Source organism: Rhinolophus hipposideros, assembly GCF_964194185.1.
Source record: "Rhinolophus hipposideros genome assembly, chromosome: 16".
In the NCBI taxonomy this organism is placed as follows: domain Eukaryota; kingdom Metazoa; phylum Chordata; class Mammalia; order Chiroptera; family Rhinolophidae; genus Rhinolophus; species Rhinolophus hipposideros.
Window position 1 is genome coordinate 39595523 of NC_138062.1, and position 22896 is coordinate 39618418.

The following is a 22896-nucleotide window of genomic DNA, read 5'->3' on the forward strand; positions in this document are numbered from 1 at the left end:
GGTGCTCAAGATCGTATGGAATGAAGGAAGGAATGGAGGAGTGGAAGGCCAGAGGAGCCCCACAGGCCAGGGGAGAGAGGTGACATGCATGTCACTACTGTCCGGACACACCCATGCACATTTGCAGCAATCCGTCCTGGCAGAAACCTGGGCTCAGGAGGCAGGGCATCAGCCTCTAAGCCTGCCTTCCCCTCCCCTGGGCAGCAGGCTGTCTGAGGAGGGGGGTCCAGATGGCAGAGCAGGCCGCTCTGGGCAGCTGGCACCAAGCTCAGGCTGAGAGAGGCTTTTTCCCCCACCTAGCTTGTCAGTGCAATCAGCCACAGGCCCACCCTGGGAGCCCTTAACCTGGCTTAACAGAAGGGCGCTGGCTTCTCCCAGCCTGACATCCTGCTCACCCCCTACTTCTCTCAGGAGGATATGGGGACAAGTGGCCAACAAGAGAGAAAGGAGTGAGGATAAAGGCTGAGTCTACCCTTTGGCCCTGAGCATCCAAGTCTGACAAGCTCCTTGCCTGGCACTGAAGCGGGCCTGGGAAAACTGTCGGTGGCCACGTGCATGTATATGCGCGCAGGTGTATGTGCATGAGACTTTGTACACAGCTGTGCATATTCAACTGACAGGTGGAACTTTCCACGCATCAGTTTATATAGTTGAGACAAGACTCTACCTGTAGGAGTGTTTGTATGTGACAGGGTGACACCACATCAGTCTATGTGGGCATGAGGTTAGACGTACCTGTGTGTGACTGTGACACGAATGTGTGTGGGGGAGAGTGTTTGCATGTGGAGGCAGCAGGAAGCAGCTTTTCACAGCGGTTAGAAATGCCAAGTATGGGTTCAAATCTCTGCTCAGCCGCTCACCTAGTTGTGTGGCCTCAGGCATATTATTTAGGTTCTCGGTATAGAGTGTGAGTAGGATTACATTTGTCTGCATTTGTGTGTGTGTGTGTCTTGCAAGAGTAATTCCGCTCCTCCAGGAGGTCTTGCTGGATATCCAACTTGAAGGGGACCCTTCCCTTTTTCTTTCTTGTCACAAGCTGTCTGTTTCCTTCACAGCCCTAAGCATAATTTGTTGTTACCATATTTATTTGTTTATGTTGTTTTTCTCTTTCCCCCAATAAATATCAGCTCCGTGGGGCAGGGAGGCTTTTTCTGTTCACTGCTATGTCCCCAGCCCCTGACACATAGTAGGCACTGGATACTTGTTGAATGGATGAATATCGGCATGGTGCCGGGAGAGGTAGTTTCTGCCTGGGTGTCATAGGTTCCTGGAGAGCCGGTGCCCAAGTCTGGTCTCTGCTATCTTCCTTTCCCAGTTGTTCACAACCATTCCTTCAGCCATCCTGACTTTTGTGGGAATGATGACACCTCGTCAACCTTATCACCTCTGACATCTTTCCCATCCCTGGGTCTTAGGGACTCACTCAACCTCATTTGTAAAATGGGAGGTTGGATGGACTCGTTCATGATAAAGCCGCCATTGTGATCTAAAATACTAAGGAAATACTCTTTGTCTAATTCCCTCTTTAATTCATTCAACATTTATTGAGCACCTACGGTGTACCAGGCACTGATTTGAACCTGATGTTGCCCTCATGGAGCTGAAAGAACAAGGCAGACAGATACAAACTGTAAATCTCATTTAATCTCCGGCACTCCCCGGCCCACCACCACACCCCATCACTCTCTGTGCCTGATACGATTTTAGTCTGCACAGTCTGAAATCACCATGGGTATTTCTCTGTTTACATACTGATCTTGCTCCCTTACCAGTCTAGAGGGTCAGAAGAGCAGGGACCCGGCTGGTCTTGGTTGCTACGGCATCACTGCCTGGCTACAGTGCCCTGGCACATAGTAGGCACTTGGGAAATAGGTGTGAAATGAGCTAAGAAATAAATGATGAGGCAAGGACAGGCTCGCATGCATGACTTCGTGTAAGCCTCGGTGTGCCATTACCCACTTTGCAGATGTGGAAATTGAGGCTCAGGAAGGCAAAGCCATTTGCTGGGTCCCACTGCAGCTAAGTGTGTGGCTTATCGGATGCAGCAAAGGAAGCTTGGATAGCCCAAAGGAGCATTCCCAGCCCCCCACCCCCACTTCGCAGGTACCAGAGACACAGCATGGGATGCGCTAATGGGGGTGGGGGAGCGGGGAGAGAGACCAAAGGACAGTGCAAAACAACTCTGGGATCTCTATCTCCAGGGTTGGAGATACTGTGCTGGCAGGAGATTAGAAACGGTTTGGCGCTGATGGGAGAGCTTCCGGCGCCCTGTCCCCAATTCTGGAAGCTGGGGCTCTTGGGACCCGGTTTAACTGGGGCCAGTTAGCTCAGTCTCCCGAGGCCAGGGAGAGACTCCTGCGCCTACCCGGGAATCCCCGGCATCCGGGGTCCTCCCCACACCCCCCCGCAGTCCGGAGGCAGGCCTGAAGCCCTCAGAGGGCTACGGGGTGGAGGGCAGGCTTTCTTGGGGAGTGGGGAAACCCCCTCCATCCTGCCACCTCCCTCCAGGGCTCCGGTTCACCTCCCCACCGCAGCTCGCAGCCCGAAGCTTACCTTGCAGGGGAGCTGGGGAGGGGATGCCCCGCCCTCTCCGGCTGGAGGGGGGGGCGGGAGGGGACAAGGGTGTCCAGACCCTTTGTTTGCTGCTGTGTATGTGTGTGTGCGCGACTGTGAGACCCGCTGGGGTGTCGGTCCGTGCGCGCGCGTGCCCGGGCTGTGACGGTCTCTGAGATCCTGGACTGCCGGGGCTGGAGGGGGAGGGGAGAAAGACAGGGGGACTCCCCCGCCTCCGCCCGCCCACTGAGTGGTTTGAATGGAGCCTGAGGTGGAGGGGCGGCAGCAGGAGGGGGCTTTTTTCTGGATGGCCCCATCCCCTCTCCGGGCAGGGGAATCTCCCCCGATCTGGAGACCTTCCAGCCCCCTTCCTCCAAACATCCGCTTTGGAGAGCCTGGGAAGAGGCGCCCCTCACCTGAGGGTCTAAAGCTCCTCTCAGCCCCCCACCCCGACCCTCACGGAGTGCCCTTTAATCTGAGATAATCCTGGCCCTAGGCTGCAACAGAGCCTTTTATCTCGGTATCAAAGTGTGGATTGGGATTTACGAAAGTGTGCGTGCGGCTGGTGTCGCCCTAACTCAGAATAATGGAGTTCTTTGAGCGCGTCCAGACGAAAGGGAAGGGGCTATGAGCAGTCCTGGAGTATTTCTACGTACGAGGAAAGCCCCCTTTCGCACCTCTGCTATCCACCCGCCAGCTCCACCACTTAGCTGGGCCTGGAGCACGGGCCGCTGGCTAGACGTTAGCGACACCTAGCGGCCACACGGGAAAACGCCGCGGACCCGCGTCCGAGACACGTTTGAGGGATCCAGGTGATTCCAGAGGGTGCGTATGCGCGAATCTTGGCTCTGGAGTGGCAGCAGATGGGAGCAGCACAAGGAGACTGTGGTGCGACCATAGAAAATAGCAGACCCCAAGGCAGGGTCACATCGCTGCCACCTCCCACCCCCCAAGGGCAAGGCCATAATATCCCTCTTCCACTAAGAGCTTCCCAAGGCAGGGTCCTGCACCCCTGAGGGAAGGTCCCCTCAGATCACACACCCTTCCCCAGCGTAAGTTAGGTCCCAACTCACAAGGGGCAGGGGGCGGGTGTCCTCGCCGAAGCCCTGCCCCTGCAGGGGGTTCGGGCTGATGTCACTGCGGCGTGGCTGAGGGGACAATCTTCTCCCTTAGTGTCGCCAACTTCACCCCCAGCCACGACCGCAAACTCCCACTGAGGGCAGCGAGAGATGAGGGGGAGCTTGAGGTTGGAGCTCCCGCCCGTATACCCCTAGAAGATGACTAGTGGGAACCCCGCGTCGGATGAGGCGAGGTCTTGACCGGGATTCCCGGGGGCCGAATATGCGCGCTGGGGCCTTTAAGACTAACTCGGTCGCCAGTGACGCCGCCGCGGTTACTAGGGATGTGACGTCACGCGTGGGCGGGGTTGCGCGCCCGGGCGGAAGCGGAAGGGGCGGGGCTCCGCGGGTTGAGGCTCCCGTGCTGTAGCTGCCGCGGCCGCCGCCTTCACAGCCGGAGCGGGCTGGGCCACAGAGGCAAGATGGTGGACTACAGCGTGTGGGACCACATTGAAGTGTCTGACGATGAAGACGAGACGCACCCCAATATCGATACGGCCAGCCTCTTCCGCTGGCGGCACCAGGTAGAGCGCGCGCGCCCAGCCCCTTCCCCCACCCTCCTGGGACTCCGCTGCAAAGTTCCGATCCCTTGTACAGCCAGGGATTCCGCCGTTGACACTTGGGATTCCCATCCCACAGTCTGGACTTTTAACATCGCCTAGGGTTCCTCGATTAAACTCCGGGACCCCAGAACTGCCGGAACCCTGAATTTCTGCATGGAACTCCCAGTTGACGCTTAAGGCACCTTCCTGAGTCTAGACTCCCAAGCCAAGCTTTGGGGGTGCCCCCTAGTCCCGTCTGGGACCTTTCATTTACACCCAGAGCTCTGCCTCAGAGTCTGGACCCTGATCTGTTCGGGTCCCCACTTCTGATCTTGGATATCCCATCGGCCACTCCCCAGTCCCTAGAGTCCTCAATGCTTTGAATCTATCTGTGATATGCTTCCCTGGGTCTTGAGGGTGATTCCCATTAAGATCCAGAAATCCCACTTTTTTCCCAAACGGAACAAGAAACTCTGGCCTCCCCTGGGGTTTTTGTTCCTGACCTGGGATGCCGCCCCCCACCCAGGACCCCTACTCCATCCTGCAGACCTGTGCACCACGAGGGCCCCTCGTCCCTCCTGGGCCTGGACTTTGGAACCCAGTTGCCCTCCAGACCAACTACCAGCTCCACCCTGATGTAGCCTCCAATTCTGGCTGCTCTCCTTTACCCTTACCTACCGTAGACCCCGTTTCCCATGACACCAGGAAACCCTACCGTTGTGGCTTCCCGTCCAGCCACACCCCCGGCCCCTATTTGGCATGCAGACCCAGGCACCACCTAAACCCCAAGACCAGCTTCCTGTTGGAACCTCTGCCAGCATTGGAACACCTCGTCCAAACCCACTCTGCCTTCCCCCTGACCCCGGCCTGGTCTGCTGCTCTCAGGCACCCAAATTGTCCCTGCCCTCACCAGGAACCCTCTCTCCCAGTCTGATTCCAAATTCACTGCCCGTTTTTATGTTTGTCCCCAAATCCAGACCCCAGAATCCCGAGCCCCAGTGTCCTCCCTCCTCTTTTCCTGTCCGGCAGTGTCCACAGACCAACAGAAGGGCTCTCGTAATCTTAATGTTCTAACCTGCTCCCACACATCAGGGCTGCTGCACCCACATAGCTGTGCCTATTATACTCTCAAACTGAGAGTTTAGTAACTCTCAGAACCTTCCACCCTCTGGTATGGCAACTCCCAGTCATGTATCCAGAAACTCCTGGAAGGGCCGTTTTCCATCTTGCCAAGGCATCTAGTCTCTACATCGGATCCCCAGTCCCATTTCCACCCTATTCCTTAGAGCAGCAGTCTCTTGGGTAGTGTACCTGTTGGGCAAGCCACTGGAGTTTAAGGAGAAAGTTCTAGCACTTCTATTTCTTGTAATTTATTATGAAGCATTTAAGACCTCCACAAAGTTTTAAAGACTATTCTTCGGAACTCGTTTCTGTCACATAAAGAGGTTAATCTATCCTGCTTTGTGGAGACCGGTGCCCCCTCTCCTGTGGCAAATGCCTTCCACCCTGCCCTCCGCCCCCCTTCGTCCCCACTCCTGAAGCAGAAACGTTTCCTGTCTTGCCACGGAAAGCCTCTTGGCTGTTGCTGACAGGAGGCCTCAGCATCTCCAGCACCAAGGAAGCTTGGGTCCTAATCCCAGCCTTGCCTTCACAAGACCATTGCAAAAATGAAATGAGATTGGATCCGAAAAGAATTTGGCTCAGGGCCTAGGACTGGAGGTGGGAGTAGTGAAAAGGTAGCCTGGTGGCCTTTGGAGCCTAGGCCTGCCCACCTGGTTTCACATCCGGGCTTCTGAATGCCTTGACTTGCTGCATGACCTCCAGTGAGTTGTTTGATCTCTCGGTGCCCTCAACATCCCCAGCTGGAAACATTCATAGTGTCCACTCCGTAGGGTTGTCGTGAAGGTGGCCTTATTTATTTAATGTGTATAATGCTTTTGGGACAGCACCTGACAGGTAATAAGCTCTCCGTAAACTTTAGCCACCATCGTCATCATCATTATTTAGGTAATTTACTCTCATGGTGAAAAACAAAACAAAACACAGATTCCAGAAGGGGACAAGTGAGTCTTCCCTGCCTCCTCGGCTCCCTTGCTCAGACAGCCGCCACTGCTTTCTTGTGGCTTCTTCCAGTAAGCTGCGCTGCATCAAGATTCTAGGGGCATCGATTTCTCTATCTGTAAGGCAGAAGGGCATTGCCACCCGCAGGCCTTGCCCACCCCTGTGGCTTCTGCCCTGCCCAGCGTGCTACAGTCCCTCCTGGAGGTGTAAATCCCAGGCTGGGCAGGCAGCTGCCGCCACCAACTCCGGGTGGCCTTTATTTAGCTTCGGCATCCCTGGCAGCTGCTCAGAGGACACCAGGAAGAGCTTGGTCGCCTCCCAGCAGCAACCAGCAGGGTAGTAGGTTCCTGCTGCCACCCTAGGCCAACTATGGTGCCGACCCCAGAAAGCCTCTTTCAAGGTAGTGGGAAGGCACCTGGGCAACACAGGCCTTTGTGGAGAAAGGGAGGTTGCAGAGGTGAGGGCCTTTTTGACCCCTATCCACATGGGGAAAAATGTGGCTTAGGATTGGCTGTGTCAGTTTCTGCGGCCCAGGTCTCCCAGTTCTCACCCTCAGTATGCCTGGTCCTGTGCTAGAACTTGGAGATACAGCCTCGTATAAGGCACTGAGCGAGTTAGCAGAGCATTCTGGTGGCAGTAGCCATGACAGTGGTGATAACAGTGAGATACTGAGTGCTCTGTTGCAAGCAGGTGCTGTGGAGTAATTCATTTAGTCCTCACAGCAACCCTGTGAGGCCCCATTTCGCAGAGTTGGGAAAACCAAGACAGGGAGACCCTGGTTTAAGCGACTTGCCGAAGGACGCATCACCAGTAAGTGGCAGACCTGGGTGTTGTGACGATGTAGTGACAACCACCTCCAGCTAAGGAGCATTTACTCTGGGCCAGAAATCAAACTGAGCACGCGAAGTACCGTTTCTTGTTTGAGCCCCAGAATGTGAGAGAGAGAGAGAGAGAGAGATCGTCCCCTGAACAGACAGTAATGACAATAGACAGTGTGGGGCTGGTGCTTGCTGGGCGTCCATGGCCCTGGACCATCTGCTTTAATTTATAATCTCCTTTACTTCTCCCAGTGCAACCCCGTGAGGTCAGCATTGTTGTCTGCATTTGAAAGATGAGGAAACAGGTTCTGAGAGGTTAGGAGATTGGCCTAGGGATGCCCAGGCAGTGCACAGTGACCATGAAGTGTGACCCCAGGTCTGGGGCCCTGAGGCTGTCCTCCAGCATCTCATCACGTCATCTGATGATCACAGAGGGGCCTTTGGGACTTGATGCTGGTTGGGGGGCACTTGAGGAAGGCTCTGTCAAAGCTGGGACTTGGGGGCAAAGCAGGTGGAGTAAGGGGAAAAGAGTTCCAGGTGGGAGGAACAGCATGTGCAGAGGCCAAGAGGCAGGAGAGAGCTGGTGTATTCAGGGAACAGAAGGGGCCAGTATCTGCTTGGGGCCCAGAGCTGGGAGACGAAGGCAGGACCCAGCCCCCCACAGGCCCTTGGTGCCAGCTGGGCAGCTTGGTGCAGGGGTCCTGGGTCCCATCTGAACCCAGAACTCCACTGTGGGGCAGCGGGAAGAGCTGCAGTCAGATGTTATGTGTCAGAGACTCCTCTAGGAGCTTCTGAGCTTGGATGTGGGGGGCCAACAGTTGAAAGCAGTGGTGCCTCTCAGGATTGGGCAGGCGCTGTCAGGAGCCTGGCGAGGTGATGGAGGAGCCAGCAGGAGGGCTGGAGAGCAAGCAAGGCCCAGCGGTCTGCTCTGGGCCTGGATGGGGCACTGAGCCAGGTGGTTGGTGAGATGGGTGCCGTCATCAAGCTTGGGGCACAACTGAAGTGGACATCTGGGGTGTAACAACCAGGGTAGGGGGACAGGAGACTGCTGGGCACTGAATTGGGTCTCAGGAGGGCATGCTGGCCTGGAGATAGCTGAGAGACCTTGGCAGTGATCCAGGCTCAAGACTCCCAGTGGAGTGAATTGGAGAACCATCTAGAAGTGAACATCGTCAGGACTTGGTGGCAGAGCAGGAGGGTGGGGCAAGACCAATGAGCAGGCCTCAGCAGGGGGCACAGGCCGCGAGTGGGGAGTGTCTTTGTTAAGGGACGATCTGGCAGGAGACCAGGTGTTGGAGGGTAAAATGGTGAGGTCAGTTTGGGGCATGAAGCTGGAGATGCCTGCAGGACACCCGGGCAGAGGCTGGACCGAGAGGCTTGGTGGGCAGAGGAAGGTGCCCACGTGTTGCTGAGAGAGGCTCCAGGGAAGAAGGGCAGCCTGAATCCCTGATGGGGGATGAGGCCCCGTCCAGCTTCTCTTTACTGTGCTCATCTAACAAGCATTTCCTGAGCCCCTACTCTGTGTATGACACAGTGAACAGGTCCATCCCCATCTCCGGAGCCAATATCCTTGGAGAAGGACAATGCCCAAAATATGATAAATAATTGTCACTGGATGTTAGTTAACAGGTGACAAGTGCTGAGGAGGAAGATAAAGCAGGACACGAGTAAGGGGAGGTCCTGATCTTCAGTAGGGAGGGAGGGAAGGCTTCATCTCTAAAGCAATTGAGCCAAGGTGGTAAGGATGCGAGGAGTAAGCTGTGGGGGGATCTGGAGAGAGTATTCAGGCTGAGGGAACAGCCAGTGCAAAGGCGCTGAGGTGTGAAGTGAGTTCCAGCCAGTGTGGCTGGAGGGAGAGGGTGAGCAGGCGGAGCTGAGGGCATGGAAGTGGCAGGGCAGATCGTTCAGGGCCTTGCTGGCCATGGGGAGGACTTGGGCTTTTGCTCTAAGTGAGGTGGGAGCCATGGAGGGTTCTGAGCAGTGGAGAGACCTGCCCTGACTCAGTGTACACAGGTCCCTTTGGGGGTGAGGGTGGAAGCCGGGCATCTGGGGCACAGGTTGGTGCAGACATTCCTTTTGGCCATCCCAGGTGCATTCTGGGTGCCCTGGGCTAGGGTGGGGCCAGGGTCAAGGGACAGGCTGTTCCCCAGAATGGTGGGCCACCCCTGCCCACAGGCCCGGGTGGAGCGCATGGAGCAGTTCCAGAAGGAGAAGGAGGAGCTGGACAGGGGCTGCCGTGAGTGCAAGCGCAAAGTGGCCGAGTGCCAGCGGAAGCTGAAGGAGCTGGAGGTGGCCGAGGGTGAGGGCAGCAAGGCGGAGCTGGAGCGGCTACAGGCTGAGGCCCAGCAGCTGCGCAAGGAGGAGCGGAACTGGGAGCAGAAGCTGGAGGAGATGCGCAAGAAGGAAAAGAGCATGCCCTGGAATGTGGACACGCTCAGCAAGGACGGCTTCAGCAAGGTGTGCAGGGCCGGGGGCGGGTGCGAGAGGGTGAGGAGCGCAGGTCAAGGGAGGGACAGAATTGGAGGCGGGCGGGGAGCAGGTGTCGGGGGGCCGGGCAGGTGAAGCACCCCACCGGTCCCCCTCTGATCTGCCCGAAGGCCCTAGTTCGAGGCCACACGTGCCACACCCACGCTCCTGCCACATTGATGTTCACAGCGCCATCACCGCCTCCGCCGTGGATGGGATGGGCGCTGCGGCCACGGCCCAGACGGCCACATTCGGGCCGCCCCACGGCCTCGCCCCAGCCCACTCCCCCTCTTGCCCCACCACAGAGCATGGTCAACGCCAAGCCTGAGCAGGCGGAGGAGGAGTCAGAGGAGGTTAGGGAGCAGAAACACAAGACCTTCGTGGAGAAGTACGAGAAACAGATCAAGCACTTCGGTGAGCTGAGTGTGGTTGTGGGGGGCAGCCAGGTGGGTGCATGCGGTGGGCTGGCTCTTTGCTTCTGGGCCTTTCCAGCACCTTGGCAACGCCTTCTTGCAGGCATGCTCCGCCGCTGGGATGACAGTCAGAAGTACCTGTCAGACAATGTCCACCTGGTGTGTGAGGAGACGGCCAACTACCTGGTCATCTGGTGCATTGACCTAGAGGTGGAAGAGGTGCGTGTGCCCTGCCCCAGCGCCCGGGAAAGGCTCTACCTGGGGGCTGCCACTGGGTGACGCTCTGCCTCTTCTCCCTCTGCAGAAGTGTGCACTCATGGAGCAGGTGGCCCACCAGACCATCGTCATGCAGTTCATCCTGGAGCTGGCCAAGAGCCTGAAGGTGGACCCCCGCGCCTGCTTCCGGCAGTTCTTCACGAAGATTAAGGTGGGGGCCCTGAGCAGTGGGGACTGGATGTCGGCTGGTCCACGGGGAACCAGCCTGCCGTCCACGGATTGGTGGGGGTGGGGGGACAAGGCGAACACCTGAACACATGTCCCCTGGGACTGACTCCCTGTGATCAGAACCTCATAGGTTAGGAGAGGGCTGAGCCGTGGAGGAGGGAGAAGTAGTCAGCTCCTAGACAGAGTTTGGAAGCTGCTGAGGGACAGAGTCAAAGATGCCTCCAGCTTTCTTACCCAAGCTCCCCATGCTGACCTGGGGAGACGGGGCAAGGCAGATGGGGCTGGGGGGCATGATCTGGAGCTCGGCTGTGGCTGTGTTGAGTTTGAGGTGCCTGTGGAAGTCCCCACACGAGGACGTCGAGGGAGTGGGTGTCGGGTCAGTTCACGGGGGCATGCAGGCAGCTGGTCATTAGCATACAGGCGGATCTCATTTCATTGCACACTACTTTGTGGCACTTCACAGATTATTACTTTTTTTTTTTTTTCCACAAATTGAAGGTTTGTGGCAACTCCTCGCCGAGTAAGTCTATTGGCACCATTTTCCCAACCGTATTTGCTCACTTTGGTCTCTGGGTCACTTTTGGTAATTCTCTTAATATTTCAGACTTTTTCATTACTGCTATATTTGTTATAGTGATCTGTGACCATTGGTCTTAGATGATACCAGGGCAAGACCCTCCACCAGCAAGAAAATTCCAACTCGCTGAAAGCTCAGATGGTAGATAGCATTTTTTTTTTCTCTTTGGAAAATTTAATTTGGACCACATTTTCTTTCCCTTGCTGAAAACATCCAATATTTCCATACATTTTGGGTTCCACAGCTTACAAAGGGGCAGTGGGTTTCCTGCAGTTACATACTGTTCTCAACTTTCTATAGAAAGATCAGACATTTTTCCAACTTTGCTTTTGAGTATTTCCTTAAAAATGCTTTAAAGGTTCCTCATAATAAATGGCAAGTAAAACAAAGTAAGGCTTTATTTTCTCCTTTTCCCCATTTTGGTACTGCGTGTGGGAAGAATAAGGAAGGAAGACGTGTCACATCAGCTGGTACCCAGGGATTGCTGCTGGGTCCTCTGAGCCGCCCCATCAAGGCCCCGAATAGATAGCATTTTTCAGCAATACCGTTTAACTAAGGCGTGTATGTGGTTTTAGACGTAATGCTATTGTGCTGTTAACAGACTATAGTGTAGTACAAATATAACTTTTACGTGCACTGAGGAACCGAATGTTCCTGTGATACTTGCTTCATTGCGGTGCTCGGGAGCCGGACCCGCAGTGTCTCCAAGCTGTGCCTGTGTGGGTGGTCGAGTTGAGCTGAGGGGACACTAGATGGGGCAGAGGAGAGGCCTGACCTACACAGCATATCTGAGAAGCAGCAGCAGGAGGGTCCTGGGTGCTCCCCATCCTGCCCAGCGAACTCCTCCCGTCTCCTGCTCCCTACAGACAGCTGACCGCCAGTACATGGAGGGCTTCAACGACGAGCTGGAGGCCTTCAAGGAGCGTGTGCGTGGCCGCGCCAAGCTGCGCATTGAGAAGGCCATGAAGGAGTATGAGGAGGAGGAGCGCAAGAAGCGGCTCGGCCCCGGCGGCCTGGACCCCGTGGAAGTCTACGAGTCCCTCCCCGAGGTGTGGAGCCCCAGCCCCCGGCAGGCGGCAGCCAGCCAGCCGGCAGGACTCCCAGGGTCCCGGGGAACCAGGCCCTGATCCCCAGCTCCTCTGCCCCCACAGGAACTCCAGAAATGCTTTGACGTGAAGGACGTGCAGATGCTCCAAGACGCCATCAGCAAAATGGACCCTGCGGTGAGTACCTGTGCCCCAGGCCCACCTACCAGCCAGGCTGAGCAGCTGAACCAGCACTGTGTCCCCCAGCTCCTCTCTAGCCTTGTTCGCCATGTTGCTGGTAGAAGGGTCTCCTGGGCTTCTAGAATGCGTAGGGAGGTTGGGTTACTGTGTGGCCGGCACAGGAGGCAGCCAGGCTTTTGTGCTCGCATTTATTGAGCACCTACTGTGCCCACTGTCACTGTGGGCCCTTTATAGCCAGCACATCCTGCTGACCCCGTCTTTGCCAGTGACTCAGGGTGGCCCAAGGAGGCGTCTGTTACCCCTTTAGTCCAGTTTCTTTCTTGCTATTCACTGGCCAAGTGCGTGGGGAGGGCTGGGCACATGGTAGATGCTGGGAAACCTCATTGCGCTGTCATTATTAGAAGCAGTAACTGCACTGGCAGGTGAGGACTTTGAGGTTCAATGGCGCTTGGTTTGACCCCATTCCTGTTAGTTGGCTCACTGGTTTCCTCATCTGTAAAATGGGTCCAGTCACAGGATCTGTTCTGGGCTTTCTCGAAGTTTCTGTGGGGAATGAGCATCTAGACCAAGGGTCTTCAGACTTCAGCTCACAGGTTCATTGCCTGTCTCTGGTACGCAGAGGCCATGCTCGTTTATTTTCACGTTGTCTGTGACTGATTTTGTGCAGTAGCCAACCACAGAGTGGAGGGGTGATGGGTTGAGCAGTTGCCACAAAGACCATGTGGCCTGCAAGCCAAAAATATTTACTGTCTGGTCCTTTGCTGACCCTTCTAGACCTACACTATTTAAGTTTGAATGAAAGTTAAGGGAAATTAAAAATTCTGTCCCTCACCTACACTGGCCACATTTGGCGTACACAGTAGCCACTGTGGCTGGTGGCGGCCGTGGAGGACAGCACAGATTACAGACCATTTATATCACTGCAGACAATCGACAGCCCCTTTGGACAGCTCTGACCTAAAATAGGCAGTAAGCAGACTGGAGGTGTACAGGGCGCAGGGGGCCACCAGGAGGTGGCAACCCGGCCTCACGCCCACCCTCCTCCCTGCAGGACGCGAAGTACCACATGCAGCGCTGCATCGACTCCGGCCTCTGGGTCCCCAACTCCAAGTCCAGCGAGGCCAAGGAGGGGGAGGAGGCGGGCCCCGGGCACACAGACACCTTGCTGGAAGCCGTCAAGCAAGGCGAGGAGAAAGATGTCAGCGCGTGACTCACCCCAACCGCCGCCCCCTTGCCTGCAGGCTCTGTGCACCCCTTTTCAAAAAATGAAAATAGATGCCATTGCCCTAGTTCCTGGCTTCCTCCACTTTCACTGCGTCCCCCCAACCTGGGGGACCTGCCCCTCATGCACCCACCCATCCCCAGAGCTCGTCCAAGTCTTGCTTTGAGTCAAGGGGGGGGTTCACTGCCTACAGCTCCCCCATCAGCTTTATGCCAAAGGCCCAGGGGTCCAGAAAGGGGCAGAGGTCGCCAGGTTGGTCCAGGAGAGGAGGGAGGGCCCCAGTTGAGAGGCCTGCTCCAGTCAATATGGGCTCTGGGTCCACGGTTTGTCCGCTGTCGAGTCTTCTATATGGAAACAGCAGCGATCTTCCAATAAAGGATTTCACGTGCTCCACAGGGCCTCACAAGGGCTGTTGGCACAGCTCTTCTCTTGGGAGGGGGGAGAGGAACCTGGTGAGTGTTGGTGGCTGGGCCTATGACACCCGTGCTTTGTCCTCCAGCTATCTGGTGACTCCCTTTGTGCTTACTCCAGGCACTTGCTGTTCCACTGCCTGGAACACTCTTTTATCAAAGTTCTCCTCTGCCCCCTGACCCCTTCACCTCTCAGTCTTTGACTTATTCTTCCAAGTCCCTTTCCTCTACCAGGTCTCACCTTCCACATGGGCAGTTCTGCCTCCAAAACCGATCTTCGGTCTGACCACTGCCCTTTGTCCACACGGCCTCCACCCTGGTCCAGGTCCCCCGTCATCTCTGGCCTGGACACCTGCTCCATACTGAACCCCAACAGGCAGTGACCAGGAGGTGCCCATGAATGCACGAGTCGGGGCACATCCCTCCCTCAGAGCAGAAGCCAAAAGCCTGGTAGGCTCACCAGGCCCTGCCCCATATTCCCAGCCCCCTCCCTGCCCTCATCTCATGTCCTCCCTCCATTCCCTCCTTGCTGATCTGTGAGCACTTTATCAGTATGGATTAGGCATCTCAGCCTCAGTGTCCCCTGCTCTGTACAAGGACAGTAATGGTAGTACCTTCTTCCCAGGGTTGTGATGAAAGGTGATAATGCTACAGGCAAGCAGGCAGCTGGCACTTAGGTGGGCCTTGATGTGTTCCTATCCCTCTGCCTGAGCGCCTTCCCAGCAGTCCTCGGGCGGGGATCTTTGAAAAAGAAGGAACTACTTGGGCCTCAGGAAAGGCCTTAAAGAATAGTTAAGGACACAATGATTAAGGACACTTCACCTTAGACATGAAATAACAAATGAAGTCCTCTGCCCACACCTGAGGGACACCACCCCCAGCACTGCTTGTCACTTAGCCCAGAGCTCAGTGCCACCTCCTCCCAGAGGCCCTCCTTGCCCTGCTTTCTGAGTTGACCCTCCTGCCCAGCCAGGCAGCTTGCCTTACCTACCCAAACGCTTGGTTTTGCTGACCTGCGTATTGTCTCCCTTATGCTGTGATCACCACCAGAGTACAAACCAAGTCTTTCTTGTCCCTGAGATATTCGCAACACCCACAAGAGGTCCTTGGCACACAGCGGGCCCCTAAGTAAATATTTGCCAAAGGTAAAGGCCCCAGAATGTCGTCGTGCCTCAGCTGGTCACCACCAGGGGGCAATAGTGAGCTGCAAACCAGAAGGCATCACGTACTGCTTTTTGTACGGATGAAAAAGTATCGTGGGGCGGCAATCCTAAAGCCCTGGATAAACCTCAGCCCTCCAGGACTGTCAACTTGTTAATTCTTTACTGTGAAAACTTTCAGAGATAATCCATATTACAGATTTTTCCTTTTGCCTCAGGCCCTGCTATAACTCAGCACTGTTACTGATTCTTAAAATTTCGATACTTTGTTCATGGACTTTTTTCATGCTAATTGTGCTTTTTGAAAATATTGCATTAAAATATTTATCTTGGTTACTGAGTTTTTTTACACCATCGTTGCTTTCCTGCCTCGCATTAACTGTGGCCCTGGTAGGACACAAGATTTAAAATACCAAATGCTATTAAGGGATTCACAGCTGCCTCTACTCATCCCTCCACTCTGCTGCCCCCAACCACCGGAACCCACTATCTCTGGTTTCTTGTGACTCCTTCCAGGGTTTCTTTTTGTAAAATCAAATATATTCTTACCCCTTCCCCTTCTTTTTACAGAAAACAGCCACTCTACAATCTGGAATGCATCTTGCTTTTTCACTGAACATGACCTACAGATTTTATCGGTCCATCAACACTTCCTCATTCGTGTGTGGAAAGCTCCAATATGTGTACATTGTATTGGTTTATAATTACCAATGGTCGTTCATAGAACATGAAAGGATTCACGAGACTCAGAAAAGTAGGAAAGCAAGAAAAGGTTTATTGAAAGTGCGGCAGCAGGGAGGCCTCCAGAGTGTAGAGAAGGCTCTTGCAGCGATGAGAGGTGCTGGGATTTCTGGAAGCAAAGTACTGGCAAAAGGAGTTTGCCAGGGCAGTCTGACAGAGACAGCTGTGGTGGGTCTCTGTTTAGCCTGGGGTTTTATATTATTCTGTGCAGGATGTAGAGTGCTTGTTAGCTTGCGGGGGGTTGCTGTTACGACTGGCTTCTTCCAGAACCTGTTCTGTTCCCATCTATGATGGATGTATGTTAGCTTGCAGGGGGTTGCTGTTGCGATTGGGAATTGTTCTGTTCTAACCTATGATGGATATAAGGTGCTTGTCAGCTTGTAGGTGCAGTGCTAGCCAGGGGATTCAGAGCCAAACAGTTAATTTTTAAGCTCATTCCTGCTAATTCACAAGCTCGCTCCTGTTAACACTTTCCCTGTCTCATTCATACATCTCAGCATTTATTTCACCAGTCCTTTTTGATAAACACTTGGGTTTTTTCCAATCTCTACATTTTCTAGCAATGCCACCAGAAATGCTCTTGTATACCATTTCCCATGAGTATAGGCTTCCTACTGATAAGAAAAATTCCCCAAAGCAGGACTGCTTAATGGGAAACAGAACTCCACTCAACACTGAACAAACTAATAAAGGAATTGGTGTCAGCGATGCGAGCGGGGTTGGAAAACCAGCAAACATATGTTGAGTATTAGTTTCTTACGCTGCTGTAACAAATAGCCATAAACAGTAGCTTCACCACAAATGTATTACCTTCTAGTTCCATAGGTCAGAAGTCTCACAGGGCTAAGATGAAGACATGTGATCCTTCTGGAGGCTGTTCTGGGTAGGATCACTTCCTTGCCTTTTCTGGCTTCTAGAGGAGGCCTGCATTCCTTGGCTCATGGCCCCTTCCTCCATCTTCAAAGATGGCAAAAAATGAGTCAAGTCCTTGAATCACATCACTCCGACTTCTTTTTCTGCCTCCCCTTTCCTCTTCTAAGCACACTTGTGATGACATTGAGCTCCTCAGGCTCATCTCCCTATTTTAAGGTTAGCTGATTAGCATCCTTAATTCCGTCTGCAACCTTAATTCTCCCTTGCTAAGTAGCATAGTCACGGGATTTGGGGGGAAGGGCTGGAGCTGTTATTCTGCCAACCACAGTCAGGCACCCCAGAACTAGCAGCAGTGGAGATGGAGACTCAGACATTTTGTGGTTTTTTGTGTGTTTTTTTTTTTAGTTTCAGGTGTACAAAACAATGTAACAGACATTTATCGTTTATATCCCTCACACAGTGATAACCCCCCTCCCCCATCCACTACCCCTCTGACATCGTACAGAGCCATTACATTTCCACTGTCTCTATTCCTAATGGAACCCAGACCCTTTGGCTTCTGCCTTCATGTACTCCCTTCGTGTAAGTCCTGTTTCCTACAGAGACCAGCACAGCATGTCCTGTCTGTGGCTATTTGTAGCCACTTTCTTTGTTTTCAAAGATTTTATTGAGGAAGGGGAATAGGACTTTATTGGGGAACAGTGTGTAGTTCCAGAACTTTTCCAAGTCAAGTTGTTTTTTCAATCTTAGTTGTGGAGGGCGCAGCTCAGCTCCAGGTCCAGTTGCCGTTGTTAGTTGCAGGGGGCGCAGCCCACCATCCCTTGCAGGAGTCGAGGAGTCGAATCGGCAACCTTGTGGTTGAGAGCCCGCACTCCAACCAACTGAGCCATCTGGCCACCCGGGAGCTGAGCTGCAGCTCATTCACTTAATTCCAGTTGCAGAGGGCTAGTTGCAGAGGGCGCAGCTCACTGGCCCACGTGGGAATCGAACCGGCAGCCCCGTTGCCCAGAGCTAGTGCTCTAACCGACTGAGCCAGCCATCCGCCCTGTAGCTACTTTCTAAAGGCCTTGGGTTCGCATATGTGCCACCATATCCACTGGGTGTGGAATTTCCTTGCAAGGATTTCCAATCAACCTCATGACTGTTTGGGGGAGGGGCTGACTGTTCCCTGAACCCTCCAATTCAAAAGGACACAAAGATTTTGCTTTTAATTCACCAACTCCAGGCTTTTCTCTGGTCTGCTGGACACTCTGGGAAGGCCCCTGCAGGTCTCTGGAGTCTGGGGAATCCCCTGAAAACCCACGGGGGAAGGGAGGCCCTAGTTTGACCAGACTGTCCCAATTTTAACCTTGAAAGTCCCATCTGGGAAACCCCTGCAGTCCTGGGTAAACCCCAACAGTTGTTGGGATGACCTGGAGCCTTCCTGCTGGGCCTGGACCCCCATCTGTGATGTAGGGGGCAGTACACAAGCCTTCCCAGCAGCCTCCTGTGGACTGTATTTTCTTCAGCTGTCAAGTGGGGGTGCTAGCCTCATTTTAAGAGAACAAGAGAATTCTAAGCACCCAGTCCTGGGCCCAACATCCAGGCTGGGACAATGTGAGCTATTAAAATTTGTTATTACTGAGATCATTGCCATTATTATCCTTAGTCACCTCATCTGACATTTCCTGTGGTACCTCCTGAGGTGGTAGACGCTGGGCCCCAGGCCCAGCCGCCCTCTGTGGTGTAGCCTCCAAGCCCTTCAGAGGCCGTCCCACCTTCCCTGGGCTAGCTGTTGAATCTGGCACCGTGGGCATCCCGCTGCCACATTCCCAGTGGCAAAGAGGAAGCTGAGGCTGGAAGGCCATGGCTAGTCCTGCAGTGGACAGGACAGCAACTTGGGGCCGGACAGCTCTCCAAGGCCATTCACTTCACCAGCTTCTTGTCACCTATTGGGTGCCAGGCTCAATTCCAAGACCTGAAGTTACAAGTGGAGAACCAGGCAGCCCCCTCCCTCATGGAGCTAACATCCTGGAATGGAAGTCAGGCATTAAAATCAGCGCTCAAAGAAACTTCCAGTGGAATGTCAGGTGGTCATAAAGGTCATGAAGAAAAAAAGGTAGTTGGGAACAGAGAGTTGGGTTTGCTGATTTAGAATGAGGAAAGTGGTGAGGGTTTATTTCTTACCCTGAGTAGTTGTTTGTTTTATTGTTGTTGTTCTTTAAAACTGGGCCCACAGGTGAAGCTCATGAAAGTTTTTTTTTTTTTAATGCATGATAAAGGAAAACTGTTTCCCTACTCAGAACACTTCTAACACCCAATGTGTGGGTTTTCCACACCAAGTCATTCTCGTTTTCTATGGACACCAACGGGTGTCCTACAGTTCAATTCAGTTCTGACATTAACTACCCCAGAGTTAGTGCAGACCCCACAGGTTAAGGAGTCAGTCCCACAGGACCACCCCCCACTTCAGCCTCCAATCATTGATGAGTCAGAAAAAGAGTTAATAAGAACAAGTCTGTGAGCTAACAGGAATAGGTTTAAAGATTAACCACTTAAGCTCTGAGTTTCCTGGCTAACACTACACTTGCAGGCTGACAAACACCGGAACAGTTTTCAGAAAAAGTCAACTGCGACAAACAGTTCTCAGAAGGGGCCAGCAGCAATGGTAAACAACTGCAAGATGACTAGCCCCCTGCATCCTGCATAGAAAAACATAAAACCCCAGGTAAACAGCCACATGCTGCAGCTGTCTACCTCAAACTGCTCTTGCGTCTCCCCTGCTGGTGTTTCTCTCCTTCCCACCTGGGGAAGCTGTCTTCTTTAGATGTTGCCAACCTTCAATAAAACTTTCCTTGCTCTCCTACTTTTCTGAGTCTTGTGAATGCTTTCACATTCTGTGAACGATCAAGGGTAATTCTACACCAATACAATCACAAATCCCAGGTTGTCACCTTTACTTCTGGCTGACCACTATTAATTGGGGGTTCCCACAACCTCCTTCTCAGGTTCAATAGCTTTAATAGCTCATGGAACTCAGGGAGACACTACAGAGGTTTCCCAGTTTATGATAAAGGATACAGATAAAGGATACAGATGAACAGCCAGATGAGGAGATACACGGGGCAGGGGCTGGAACGGTCTTGGGCACAGGAGCTTCTGTCCCCATGGAGTTGGGGGTCATCACCCTCCCAGCACGTGGATGTGTTCATGAACCCAAAAGCTCCCTGAATCCTGTTATTTGGGGTTTTATGGAGACTCCATTACACAGGCACAATTAATTGAATCACTAGCCATTGGTTAAATTCAACCTTCATCCCCTCCCCCCTCCCTGTATATGCGGGTGGAGTGGGGCTGATAGTTCCAACCTTCTAATCACATGGTTGGTTCCTCTGGAAGTTACAAAGTCTCTAGAAGCTCTGTGCCAGGAATTGGGAATAAAGACCAAATATATACATCTTATTATATCACACAATACCAAACATGGAAAGACCATTTTTCCTTCAGAGACAGGTATCTATGGTTTCAAAGTTCGCTGTGTCAGCCCATTATTGCCATTCTAAACCTCAGGGACCCACTCCTTGCCACTCAGTGCCCTGACCTCAGCTTAAGAGCCCGTTGGGATCATGTATTTAAATGGCTTCACAATTCTGTAACCCATACAATCAGGCTTTCGGTCTGATCACCTGCTCCTGTAAAAGATAAGCAATTGTGTAATGGCTATCATGAAACAAAACAACCATATGTTCTCTCTCACACACAAGAATGTTCCTTGTAGCAACAAAATTGGCAAGCACGCAAAACGCCATCACCAGGAGAATGGACAATTAAGTTAATTAAGTTTTAAACTATCAATTTGTACAGTTGGAATATGATATGGCAGAGAAAGGGAGTGTTCTAGAGCCACTTGAGTCAACATGGATTAATCTCAAGGATGTGTCACTGAGTAAATAGAATCAAGTGGCAGAAGGACACTTACAGTATGGTATGTTTTTCCCCCCGCCCCCCACAGTATGGTATGTTTTAAATAAAGTCGAAAAGCGTGCACAAAACAGCAATTTAGTATTTGAAGATCTAAGGGAAGTGAGGGGAAGAGTCATAAAAAAATCCGAGGGAGTGTATTCCAGGCAGAGGGCACAGTCAGTACAAAGGCTCTGAGGCCAGACTGTGCCTGGTGTGCTGGGGAAACAGCGAGGAGGCCTGTGTGGTCGAAGCCGAGTGAGTGAGGGGGAGAGAGCGAGGAGGGGAGGGCAGGGAGGGAACAGGGCAGGTCATGCAGGACCACAGAATGGAGCTGGGCTTTTTATCTGAGGTGGGAGAGGAGGAAGGTTCTGAGCAGAGGAGGGACATGGCCCAACTCAGGTGCTCACAGGTGCTCTCTAGGCAATGCAAGAAGGACAGACTGGGGTGGGGGGCAAGGACAGGAGCCCCAGAACAGGAGCAACTGCAGTGGTCCAGGCATATGATGATGGGGCTGAACAGGGAGCAGGCCAATTTTGCTGATGAATCGGAGGTGGGTGTGACAGAAATGGGGGAGTCAAGTAGAACCCTAAGATTTATCTCCCTGAGCTAAAGAATATTTCCACTTTTCTCTCGAGTCTTTCCGTAAGTTGGCTGAGCAGGTACAATAAAATACGATTGTTGGTTTGTAAACTGACTCCTGGTACACCTAGGACAAGGAGAGACTGAAGAAAGAGGCAGATCACTCCAGATTGGCAGGTGGCAGGTTTAGTAAGAGAACTTACATAAGATGCTTGTCATGGGTCTATGAGACAAGTAGATTTCTGCACCTGCCCACCAGCATCTTAAAAGTTTATATAGAGGCCTTAACTGGATTCAGTCACATATAGTGTCCAGATGGTCTCAACAACACCTTTCTCTCTCAAGGCTGTGTCCTGGGAACTGCTCCCACTTTGGGAACGGTAGGCAGACATACATTCCAAGGACAGGGGAAGGGTGAGGAGCCAGTGATTGTCCAGGTCCAGCTCGAGGGTTATGGCCTCTTGATGACCTCCTCCAACCAAAGTACATTATTTTTATTCCTCTCCTTTATTATGAAACATATAGACACTCTGGAGATGTCTCCATATCAGTACAAAGGCCCTCATATATTTCCCAGCTGCATATTATTCCCTTCTCGGGATGAGTCACCGTTAATTCCCAGCCCCAGGTTCCCAGCACTCACTACCCTCCAGGCACCAGGCTCAGTCTCTCTCTACAACTTCACATTGAATCTCCATAACTGCCTTGTGAGGAAGAGTCTGTCTTTCCCCATATTTTCTCAGTGAGGAGCAGCCACTTGCCCTTGGCTACAGCAGTTACAGCTCCAACTCAAGAAATAAACCTGGCTCTGCCCTTTTGTGCTGTGACCTGGGAAAGTTACTCAACCTCTGTGAAAGAAAAAATTATTCGGATGCTTGTTAAAATGGTAAGGAAAACTTCATTCACGTGTATTGCAATAGGGGGATTGAAATAGGGTTGAAAGGTCAGGATCAATTCTGAGTACAGCAAAGACAGCTGGGGATTGGGAACCAAAGAGCAGAGTGGGGGTGGGGGTTATCTATGGTTGGAAAATGACTAAGAGGAGAGAGACATTAAAGGTAGGGGGACTCTTGCTAAACTGACTTAACAGAATTTTTTGCTAAAGAGAAGCCAAGGACTTACGCATCAAAGGTGGGGGATGAGGAACTAGATCAGGTATCAAGGGTGGTGGGATGACTTAGGAGTCTGCTCAGACTGGGCTGGGCAAAGACAGAACCTGGGGCAAGGTCGAAGGCTAGTGGAGAAGAGGCCTCAGAGGAGTCAAGTTTGGTTAAGGAGTCTTTGTCACCTCTCCGTGCCTCAGTTTCTTTCTCTGAGAAATGGGTATAAGAGCTCCTACTCAGAGGACTGCTACCAGGATCAAATGCGATGCGTGTAAAACACTAAGCGTATAGCCTTCTCGGTAAATGGCAGAGACTTGCTGTGTGTGGAGATTAAAACTCAGATCAGGTGGGACGTCCACGTTGCTACTTTGACAGCAAGGTGGCCTCAGAGGACAGGAATGCAAGAGATCTGGAAAAGGATGTGAGCAGGTGGGCTAGAAATGCCTTCCGTAGAGACGAAGGGGGGGGGTCTCAGCTGGAGGGTGGGGCTGGCCAGGCAGTGACACGGCGGGATGGAAAGCGGAGACACAAGGCAGGCGGTTGGAGGACTGAGTGGCGACCGGCGGCAGCCTTGATCACCAAGACGAGGATCTGGGGCTTGCACCACAGTCAGGTCCGGAAGCCTGACTCGGGCTTATCTCCCGCGTA

The 22896-nt window shown here is 53.0% G+C and overlaps 2 protein-coding genes across 2 annotated transcripts in view; one reads left to right on the forward strand and one right to left on the reverse strand.

The window, feature by feature from the left end:
* The window catches only part of PDE4A (phosphodiesterase 4A), a gene marked incomplete at its 5' end in the record, with an annotated part of 43060 nt that extends 40422 nt beyond the window's left edge, over positions 1–2638 (reverse strand). The window contains one exon of the mRNA XM_081075921.1: positions 2554–2638. The remainder of the gene's footprint in view (positions 1–2553) is intronic.
* A 1349-nt stretch (positions 2639–3987) lies between these two features.
* CDC37 (cell division cycle 37, HSP90 cochaperone) lies at positions 3988–15342 on the forward strand. Its single transcript, XM_081077467.1, has 8 exons — positions 3988–4195; positions 9268–9549; positions 9864–9972; positions 10075–10190; positions 10276–10398; positions 11859–12041; positions 12144–12215; positions 13270–15342. The coding sequence occupies exons 1-8, from the start codon at positions 4094–4096 to the stop codon at positions 13426–13428; spliced, it is 1146 nt and encodes a 381-aa protein (XP_080933593.1). The 5' UTR covers positions 3988–4093; the 3' UTR covers positions 13429–15342.
* Positions 15343–22896: the final 7554 nt, after the last annotated feature.

Excerpts from the sequence above, each read along its gene's own strand:
- CDC37 (XM_081077467.1), top strand. The coding sequence starts at position 4,094 with ATGGTGGACTACAGCGTGTGGGACCACATTGAAGTGTCTGACGATGAA. Across the intron at positions 9,973-10,074 it reads GAAACAGATCAAGCACTTCG|GCATGCTCCGCCGCTGGGAT; the intron begins GTGAGCTGAGTG and ends GCCTTCTTGCAG. Across the intron at positions 10,399-11,858 it reads AGTTCTTCACGAAGATTAAG|ACAGCTGACCGCCAGTACAT; the intron begins GTGGGGGCCCTG and ends TGCTCCCTACAG.